We start from the raw sequence: 11255 nt of genomic DNA, 5'->3' as shown, positions 1-11255 counted from the left end.
GGTCAATGATATGAGACAAAGTATATGTGAACTGCTGTATGAAAAGTGAATTTACTCTGTAAATCTTCACCCAAATCCTAATTAAAAAAAAAAAAAAAAGAAATATTCTTTGATGATTACCAGGGATCAGGGATGAAGACTTAGGACAATAGTCTCAAGGGACATCTAAGTCTACTGGCATAACTTAGTCCACAAAGGCATTCATTGTTTGACATAATACTTTGGTGAGCAGCAATTGGAGTTTTAAAAGCTTTTGAGCAACCATCTAAAATGGAACTAATAGTCTCTTCCTGTTTGAAGCATAGAAGAGTGAAGAAAATCAAAGACTCAAGGAAATAATCAGTCCAGAGGACCAGTGGACCATGCAAACCACAGCCTCTATTCCCCTATACCAGAAGAACTAGACAGCACTTGGCTAACACTACAAGTTCTTCTTATTAGGATCTAATAGAAGGTCCTGGACAGAGAGGGAGAAAAAAAAAAATTAGAAAAAAATTCAAAATCATAAAAAAGACCAGACTTACTTGTTTGATAGAAACTGATGGAACCCCTGAGACTGTGGCCCTTCGACGGTCTTCAAACCTAGAACTGAATGTACCCCCTGGGGATCAACTTTCAGCCAAACAATAAACAGGACTCTAAAGTGAATAATAATACCAGGGAAGAACCTATTTCTCAGTATAATCAATCATACAAGAACAGAAGGGCACCATTTGCCCCAAAGCAACACTCAGGGTGCAGAAGGGGCAGGAAAGAAGGATGAACGGAAACAGGAACACCTGAGGAGGAAGTGTGAAGAGGGCTGTTACACTGTGGGACTGAGGGGATTGCACCACTGTCAGGAAACAAAATGTACACAAATTGTTGCATGGAAAATTAATTTTCTCTGTAAACTTTCACCTAAACTACAATAAAAAGTTTAAAAAATAGTCATAATTTGTAACTGATGTTTATGACGTTTCTTCAGAAAGAAAACTCAATGGCTTTTTAAAAGTCAAGAATATACTTTTGAAAATGTTGCTCAAAATGATTGTTAGGGAATGATCCCCTGTGTGTGCAAAGGGTTATGTCAACTTCTGCTTTTAGAAAATAAGTTTTTTTAGAACTCTTCCTTTGTGAAGATTTCAGCAAATGATTCATCATCGTACTAGTCTGAGAAACTAAATGTGGTTTACAGATATGATCTTGTCTCCAGAAACAAGGGTCAGTGTGTGTGTATCTGACCATCTGAAAAACTGAGGGGCAGAATTATCAAAGAGAACTTACCATGTCAAGTCAACAGTATTACAGTTATTTTATTTTTAAAATTCATTTAAGAGTTTTGAGAACTTACCGCCCAGAAGAAACTGGCTTAACTGATCCAACATTTTCAAACAGCTGGGCTTTTGCTGCCACTCTGAAAAATCATTTTAAACAAGTAAGTTTCATTAAGTCAGTGAGGAAAATCATTCAGATCAAAGTGAAATTCAGAGTCATCAGCTAAACAAACAAACAAAAATCTCTTACTTAAAAACTGTCACCAAAATATGACCTGAATTTTAATTGTGTTAAGTTCTTTTGTGGAAGAGATTTTTAACTCTAGTTTCCAGTGCACAGGGTATCAGACTGTAATGAACTCACAGCTACTATCCCATAGGGAGCTTACTGTCCTCATCTTTCTACCTAAGAAAACTGCAGGAGTATTAAAAAGAACATTTTCTCCCTACTCCACTCCCTGCAGCATGTTATTGAGTCCTGTGCAGCCACAAGGGAAGATAATCAAAGAAACAAACACAAAATGACAAAGAAAAATTATCTTCACTCTCATAGCTAGAGTGAAGAAGAAACTATTGCTAAAATTATTTCATGCATTTTTATATGTGAACACAGTTCTTCTAAAATAAAAAAAATGAGGAACTCTGAAAACATGGCCAATAAGTGAATTCATGAATTAAAATCTTGTTTCAAATCATGGAGGAAAAAGGGCATGTTCTACTGGAAGAGGTATGACTATCAAGGATAAAGTAACAATTAAAACCAAGGTAACCTAGGTAAGTGGAAAAGTTTCCATATTTACTAAAAATTTCAAAATTCAATTTCGTTGAATGATGTTCTAACCTATACTTAAAAATATGTGTAATTTCTTTAACAGCTAAACTTTTCTTTCAAGTCAAGTCATTTGAAAATCTCCTAGATCATTTTACATCTAACATAGAAAATATGTGGAGCTCTGGTGGTGCAATGGTTAAATGCTTGGCTGCTAACCTAAAGGTTTGTGGTTCGAACTCTGCAGCCGAAAAAACTGGCAATCTGCTACTGTAAAAATTACAGCCTAGGAAACCCTATTGGGCTGTACTACTCTGTCTCATGGGGGTCTTTATGAGTCAAAAATAGACTGGACAGAACCTAACAAGAATAACATAGAACATATATTCTCTTGGTTTCGTTTCTACTTTAACTTTTAGTACATAATCGTATAACAGAAACCCTACTTTTCCAAACAAATGATGAGGTTTATATTGTTCAATCTCCCTTGATATAGTGGATCAAAATTTAATTTCCCTTAATGGCTAGAACTTCACACATGGGGGAGTAGATAGTATAAATATATTTGTCTATGCCACAATTGCTTGATTTCTAATGAAGAGAGATAATCTATGTTAAACACACCTGAAGCCAAAAAGTTCATGTAAAAGAAAATGATGAGTGAATAAATTAAAGACATTTTTCTTACAGAAACAGCCTTAATAAAATGTCTTACTGGACTTTTAATGAACAATTAAAATGTCAGGGTTATTACCATATTCAAAATGCATATGGGATAATAGGAAGTGCACAGAATTAAAGTCAGACAACTTTCAGTTGGAAACTCAAATGTTCCACTTATGGAGTATATGTGTACTGGTTAATTAAACTTTCTAAGTATCATCCATTTTCATTATCTCTAAAATGGGGTTCATATTACCTGTTGGGGAAGGACATTGTGGACATTAAAGAGATAACATATAAAGGCACCCTGACACAGTTCCTAATGAATTTAGGAACTGCTCAGCAAATGTAAGGAAAACATGACTGAAGGGAGAGAAACTTTCCTCTTTGGATTTTGCTTACTTGTTTTCCAGATTCCTATTTTCCTTTTCATTCCCTCTCCAATCAGCCCTTACTTCTGGGTTACTTCTTTTGAATAGAAGTACTTTCTTTTGTCTTTTACACCCTCATTCTCTATTTAAAAACAAAGCAAAACAAAAACTCATTGCCATCCAGTCTATTTGACTCATACTGACCCCTCCTTGGGTTTCCAAGGTGGTATCTCTAGGGAAGTAAATTGCCCAGTCTTCCTTCCAAGTAGTGGCTGGTGGTTTTGAAGTGCCAGCATTCTGATTAGCAGTCAAATGCCTTAGGCACTACACCACCAGCGCTCCCAAGCTTGCTTTCATGAGTGAGTACTCAGGTAGGAGAGACATGTGATAAGGAGGAGAGAAAAGCAACCCTCACAACCTGGAAAGCTGTTGCATTTTTAACAACTTGTAGCTGGTTAGGTGGGTAAAGAGAGATGAGAAGTAGGATCTGGTATTGCATGGTGGTGTTGTTAGCTGAAAGGTGGATGTTCAGCTTTTATAGGCATTCTCTCTGCTTCTTAGCTTCAATGCCTAAACTACTCTATTATACATTTACTATTATGTCCTTAAATTAAGCCATAACTCTGTTTCTAAGGAAAATGCTTGCATGGGATTGTTTATATATCTTAAATCTAATTTTCACATCATTTTTAGCAGAGGATAGAGCCCTACAGAAGTGGGCCTTACAGATAAGACATTCAGCTGAGGGACTACCAAAGCTCTTGTGAATACATCACACCCCTTTATTTCCTGGGAGACACAATCAATTACACTTTCATACTTACACTGAGCCAGGTCGCTGATAGCCATTGCTTGAGGTGTTGTCTAACCTTAACCTCCTGCACATTTTTGGAGGTAGGTCTGGGTTTGGTGGGGCTTTGGGGGTCTCTTTGGAACCTATGGAAGTTAAGCTTTGAATGGATCCACTGTAGCTCTTGTTTCCTAAAAAGAAAAAAAAAAAAAAAAAAGCCCAAGAAAATAGGCAAGGTGCTATTAGACAAAATAAAGGCAGTAACACAGTACATGTGCATAATAAAAGGAAGCATTTTTCTCCAAACCCAAATGGGAAGGTACAGAATGTTCTTTGAACACAGCAGCCCATCACTCAGGGAGTTCACAATCCACAATAATTACAAAGACACCACCTAACAGAGATGGAAAGATCTAGGTAAAAAGTCACAGTGCATAGGAGTTTTAGAAATCCAAGCTCGGGAACAAATCAGATAAACATCAACAGTTCCTTCACCATTTAACTCTTTTCCCGATTAATCATGCTGAATCATCAAGCCAGTGACACAGGGACAATAACACTTTGCACCAGGTCCATACTGGCTTACCTTCAGCTGCAGAGATGGATCTGAGGGAGGAAGCTGAGGTTCTCTTCAGTCCCGATAGCCCATAAGGTCCTTTCTTGACCAGGTCGATTGGTGGAGAAATGTCCCCTGGGCTGGTGACTGAGGCTACACTCTGGCTATCTGATTCTGCATCCGTTTTGGTTGCATCTTCTCTAGAACTCGATTCAGGACTAGTTGTCCAGAGACCAAGGCTTTTCTGTCCATTGGCAGGTGATGGGGATGCAATCCAAGGAATCCCACCAGATTTCTCCCTGGGCTGGCAGGAAGTAGACTTTGGAGTGCTGTTTTGTTCAGAAGAGTGAGAGGAGAGTGACTCGATGCTACCCATGGGTGTACTGTCAGGGCTGCTGCTATAGGAGTCACCTGAGGAGGAGCAGGAAAGGGAGAAAGAAGAGCAACAGTCGCCATTTGTTGATAACAACACCACCAAAATCTTCCATGTTCCAACTCTCCATGTCCTCTGTGGCCAACTGACCCACTGCATTGACAGGTCTTTATCTGGTATGGAGAATTGCCCTCAGTGTTAGAGAGAGGCTTTCAAATGTGCACCTGGACTTAGTAAATGCATTTTCTTTTTTTCTCAACACTAATCTAGGAAGAATTTTACATGTACCTTGCCCCTATTTAGTAACTTTACTTCTTGAAGCATTAGTGCACTGACTTGAATTCCAACCACTATTTACTTCTGAGATAGGACAAAGAAGTCAGAGAAAAACAATCTGGAGAAGGTTGTTGGAAAGTAGTTGCACAATTTGATGTCACTAAGTTGCACATGTAGAAACTGTTGAAATGGTATATGGCTGTATATATTTTCATGAAAAAAACAAAAAGGGAAAAAGAAAGGAATCCTCAGAAGACATACATACTGACTTATTTCTGCCTTTTACTTTTCTGATCTTACTTGTTTCTGAGTTAGATCTTACTTGTTTCTGAGTTATAATACACATGAACCCCCTTTTCATTCAAAGGTGCCATTAAATGGCAGTAGCAAATTAAAAGCGGCTCATGATTTTCAAAGAGAGCAGTTTTTCCTTGCCCTGCTGAAAACACAGCAAGTAAGAAACTGGCTAAATAACTGAGTTTAATTTTTAATATTGTTTAAGAAAAATTAGAGAGACTGAAATAATAAAGTGTGCTATGAAACATATCTAAGCTAAAACTATGTTTTTTTTTCAGCTTTTATTAAATATTTATTGTGGGAGGGAAAAATTGGGGATTTGTAGGGCTTCCAATGAGAATGGGCAGTTTATCATGTCTTGGACTCAGGCTACCACCCATTATCACCTTGGAGCTTGGCTCAGAATAGCAAGTTAGTAATAATATGTGGTGTAACTTTTCTTTTTACTTCTTTCCTTTAAAACCCAAGAGATGCTGCGTTAAGAACACAATGTGAAAGGAAGCAAGAAAATGACTGCTTCAGCTAGACCTTCTCTTGCTTTCTTCTCTGTCACTTCGACAACAGGACAAAACCTACTACAAAGTAGCACTCAATGTACTTAATCACAGTCACAGAAAAAAGAGCACTGAAAAAACTATTTTTCTTCCTTTGTAGTAATAATGAATTTGCTTGCTCAAGGAACCTTACAACTATACTGACAAAGAATATATAAATGTTAGGGGAGGGGTTGTTGGGTAGAGAGGATCAGTGAGAACATTTTCTATTTCTACTTAATTACCAATAAGGTGAGGTAAGGCTGAATTAAAGAAGGAAGAAAGCATCTCTCTAAGGCCAAGGCACACTTACTATCTGGTTCAGCCAAGCATGGAGTGTACCTCCCTCTGGGCTTTCGAGACCCTGTAGAGAGGCAGATTGCACGTGTCCTCCGGGATCCAGATCGCGACTGAGGCTGAGGAAGGGGAATGCTTGGGTCTGGAGCAGTATGAAAAATCTACAAAGAAAAAAAAAAAATGGATGAGGTCCATAAAAGGGTGAAGTTGCCATCACCATCCGAAATCATACTTTAAATGTTGTAAATAATCTTTAAAACAGATGCTACTTAATCTGCTGCACAACAAGAGAGGCTTGGCATAGAAAAATAAATGTTGTTGTTATGTGCTGTCGAGTTGGACTCAACTCATAGCGATTCCTCCTTGGGTTTCCGAGGCAGTAACACTCCGGAAGTGGATTGCCCAACCTTCCCTCTGGGAGTGGCTGGTGGGTTTGAACCGCCAGCCTTCTGGTTAGCAGTCAAGTGCCTTAGCACTATGCTACGAGAGCGCCCAGAAAAACCTAGAGCAATTATAACTTTCTTTTCCATTTACAGTGAATATTAGTTCTTCTCTGAGTTTTATTTTTTTTCTTTCTAATTCTCCTATCCCACCTTCAACAGTGAAATTCAAAAGATTTTCAAGTAATTTTAAGGAAACCTTTCAAATATGAACAAATATCCAAGTCAAAACACATTTTTTTTTTTTTTTTTTATTGTAATGCTCTCTTTGGCCCTTCATGCTCTGAGGAACACAACCTGTGGGGAAGAGGCTCATTTTGTATCACTTCCCCAGAGAAGGTGCTGTCATGTTCTTGACTCTGAGCTGTCAAAGAATGTGATGAGCTCCTGAGAGAGGTTTAAGCACAGCTACGGTGTGCAGCCATGTGCTCTTAGATTGTAAGAGGGCTCATAACCTTCAAGAGACATTAAGAACATTCTTCTGCAGATACTAGGGATAGAACTGGGAGAGGAGAGGAGAAGAGTCAACCTCTCAAAGGGACTATATAAAACATAAATGAATCACAAATGGTCAGATCCTAAATGGCCTCATTCACTTAATAATTCAGTCATTCTACCTCTCACAATTTCCCATTTCCATAGTTATTCCTTAGTCTTTTAAAGAAACTTTTGGTAGGGAATGGATATAGATGGCCTCAAGATTCCATTTACTGTTTTTATTTTTATTTTATTGAGAATGCCACCTCTACTATACAATTAAAAGTCTAATCTTGGAGGCATAAAAAGAGAAGGCTAAAATAGATTTAGCCACAAAATGATGCTAAAGCCTTCTGTAAATGTAGGTAGTAAAGTAACTGCATAAATGACAAAGAAGAACTTTTTGAAATATAAATGATGTAGAAAGAAAGGAAACTATCTACCTGGAGGATTTTGTGATACATTTAAAAATTAAACAAGAAAAAAGAAAATTAAAGTTCTCATGGAGAAGTAATTTATACAAAACTTAAAAGACTAACATTAAATAGGAATCTGCTATCACAGAGCAAAAGCTCATAGACAACACAAATGCAAAATTCTTATTCAAAAGTAACCTTTAAAATTCGACACTTTCCCATGAAAATCCAGCCTACCTTTTCATAGTGTTCAATCAGGATTTCAACCACTATATTCTGAAATTTAATATTCATCATGGCAGCCACAGTTTCTTCCTGTGCTCTCATTAGAGTTGGGCCAAATATGACACCAAGATTTGAGACAGTCATAAGATTTTGTTGGCTATGTAGTGATACTCTGCAAATAAACAGCAATAATAGTATCTTAACTTTATTAATGTTTAACAATGATAAAATATTCTCTTTTATCAAATTTGTGATAACAAAAATGTAAAATATGCCAATATAGGCTAATTTTCCAAATGAGTCCGTTTGTGCCACCCCATTAGCATTAGCGGATATGGCCTAAAAATACGTAAAACGTTATTAACATAAGTAAAACATAATGACAAAATTTAACCTAATTGAGTGAAAATTCTTGATTTCCTAAATCAAGTACAATTACCCTAAAAAGAATTATCAGTGCTTGGTATTTTCTATGGTATATACTTCTATTAGAACAAATGGCTGAGTAGACTGGTTGCATTTTCATTCAGATTCACTAAACATTATTGAGCATCTACTCTCAGGCATTTTCATAGATAGTATTGCATTTAACCCTCTCAGTAAATCAGTTATTCTTATCTTATAGATGAAAGCTAGAAGTTTGAGGTCACAGCAACTTTGGGTCAGGGATACTACTTCAATCGGGTCTGATAGCTAGTCAAGGGTTTCCTCAAACTCCCACGTATACTGGTGGTCAACACAAGCATCTATCCATCCATCCACCCACTCATCCATCCATCCATCGATCTATTCATTCATTCAGTCATCCAAAATTTCCCTGAGTGCCTCCCTTGTTCCAGCACTGTGCTTGGCAACACAGTAAGACAAGTGGATATGTTGGTATCATTGCTGGATTGAAAATGAAAAGACTTTGTCATTACTGACCTAAGCAGAGTAATTCTAGTAACTATTAAGAAAATTTTGGCCTACATAATTAATTTATTCTGGAAATTAGAGCATTCTTAGAAGGAAACCCTATTCATTTGACCAACCTCCTAGTTTTAAACACTGCTTTTATATCTTAGTCCTAGCAGAATCATACACTAAATAGAATCAGATTGTTAGAATGTGAATTTTTAGGAAATAGCATAACACAAGATGATGTATATATTTGACGAAGTATGTATCAATAAGGACAGTCCAAACCAACATGTAGAAAAATCCCTCAAAATGTGATTTAATTTTTTTTAAAAGAATAACACTTTTAAATAATTAAAATTAAGTCAGAGAAAAGACTATAGATGGTCTTTGTTTAAAAGGCAAAGAAAAGGTTTCTCTTTGAGGAAGAAAGAGGAAACAATGAGCATATCTCAGAACTAATTAATGCAAATTTGGAATTAGTCCTCTAGTTTTTGTAATCCCAATGCTGGTCACGGATCTTAAATTCCCTTTTCTTCAACGATGGTCACCAGAGATCAACAGTGACGACAGTAGTTCTCAAAAGCAGATCATTGGTGATGTGGGAACACATTTCACAGCCACTGCTCTGTCAGTGGAGCTTGACCTTTTGAAGGTTCAAGGAAGTAGCCAGCATTAGTGGAGGAGGATGGGCAAAAGAATTTCAAGCCTTCTTTAGTGGTCAGATACTCTTCCTTGACATTCCTACACACATTCTCATTAAGCTGAAGCTTGTCTTCATCTAACACTGGACATTTAAGCAAGAGAGTTTTATGTGATATTTATATGCCACTTAAAGAGGTTTCCCTAGAAAATTACCTGGAAGACCAGCAAGATAATGCTTAATAAATACAGTGTTGTTAAATGTCTTGAAGAGTTTACACAATTCAAAAACTTATAATTCAAGTCTAATCCAGACCAAGGTGGGTGAATCATTAGCTGACAAGCTAATGCCATGGATCAAAAATTAACAATGCACTTGAAATTATGCCATTTCTAGTGGGTTTCCTTTTTAATTCATGGGAGGAGGGGTTCATATTATCTTGACATTTGCAAGTAAGATGAAATTTATTAATATGTTTATGTAGCACTATTTCAAAAATGTATGGCTCAAATTAGCATAAATTGGGCCATTATGTGTAGCAAAGAAAGAAGGATTGATTTCATTTGATTGTGAATCATGGCATCATTAAAATGAAAAATGTCCTTAATAGTAAATGAGATTATAAGGAAACTCTTTAACTTTAAAACCTGAATTTGGACTTCTATTTTTAGCAATATGGCAAACAAACTTCTGGATTAAATACGTGTATGTGTGCACATGCACACACATCTAGACATATGTATATATCTGTCTGTTTCAATTTCTCCACTGATAAACAGAGTAAAAGGCAGGCAGACAGACTAACCCTTCCTTCCTGTCTGTGTATATCTTTCTCTATCTATCTATGGGAAGACAGAGCAGGAAAGTCAGAAAAATCTTCAGAGACCAAAAGAAACTATGAATTCAGATAAGAAAGTAATGTTACACTGGTAGTTTGACCTGAGAGAATCTGGTGACCCTTAAAATATAAAGCACTGCTTGCCAAATTGGTTACAATGTACCTATAAGAATTTGGAAAATACCATGTGCTCCTTCATACATTCTGAAGTTAGCATCTAAGTTTAAAAGCTAAAAAGGATATAATTATTTGCCTATCATAAACATATATAGGTACACACACAGACACACATACATATAGACATATCTTTAAAAATGAATTATACCACTATGTCATTTTTTAAGCATATTCAATAAACTCTAATTGCAATAACCAAACAAAACCAAGTCCACTGCCATAGAGTCAAATGTGACTTATAGTGAACCTGTAGGATAAAGCAGAACTGCCCCATAGGGTTTCCAAGGCTAAAATTCTTTATGGAAGCAGACTGCTTCATCTTTCTCCCATGGAGTGGCTGGTGGGTTCAAATCACTGACTTTTTGGTTAGCAGCCCAATGCTTTAACTACTGTGCCATCAGAGTTCCTTCTAATTGCAACAGCAATGTTACAACACCATCATATATTTTGAAAAGATTTCAGCAAGCTTAATCTTAACAGTTGAACAAGTGATTAAATGAACAATATAGAGAATTACTTGACCAAGTGCTTTATTAAGATGTCCAGCATCTCTCGGTTTTTCTCTGGTAATTTGTGCACCAAGGCATGTACAGCTTCTACCCGGTAGTTTTGGTCATCAGATTCTGCAACATAAAAAAGGTTACAAATGCCTTAATTTCATTCACATGTATATATCTACACATTAGTAATCTAAGCAACAGGACCACTCCCATCACCAGTGCCTGATAAGCAGTGTTTCAAGTCACAGGCGTTGTGACTATCATTCACTAAGGCCTGAGTACCTTGCCCATGGTTAATCCAGATCTGTTCTCTTAATCACTGAACATAGAACTAAACTCATACCTGCTTGATAAGTACACAATCAAAGTGCTAGAAATGTGAGTGACTGCAGCAACTATTACTGAGTGCCCAATGCACCAGATAGGAGCTCTGGTAGCATAGTGGCTAAGACACTTGTCTG

General features: G+C 36.9%; 1 protein-coding gene across 1 annotated transcript in view; it reads right to left on the bottom strand.

Annotated features, from left to right (window-relative positions):
- Positions 1–11255, bottom strand: part of ARHGAP42 (Rho GTPase activating protein 42) — a 392107-nt gene that overhangs the window by 18102 nt on the left and 362750 nt on the right. Inside the window, exons 17-22 of the mRNA XM_007938080.1 lie at positions 10812–10917; positions 7752–7911; positions 6198–6342; positions 4436–4816; positions 3884–4040; positions 1334–1396 (exon numbers count right to left, since the gene is read on the bottom strand). Coding sequence (XP_007936271.1) covers positions 1334–1396; positions 3884–4040; positions 4436–4816; positions 6198–6342; positions 7752–7911; positions 10812–10917 — 1012 coding nt within the window. The remainder of the gene's footprint in view (positions 1–1333; positions 1397–3883; positions 4041–4435; positions 4817–6197; positions 6343–7751; positions 7912–10811; positions 10918–11255) is intronic.

Source organism: Orycteropus afer, unplaced genomic scaffold (assembly GCF_000298275.1).
Source record: "Orycteropus afer afer isolate SDZICR_OR568_19922 unplaced genomic scaffold, OryAfe1.0 scaffold00047, whole genome shotgun sequence".
In the NCBI taxonomy this organism is placed as follows: Eukaryota; Metazoa; Chordata; class Mammalia; order Tubulidentata; family Orycteropodidae; genus Orycteropus; species Orycteropus afer.
The sequence above is the reverse complement of the archived record's forward strand: the minus strand, read 5'-3'. Positions and strand labels throughout refer to the sequence as shown.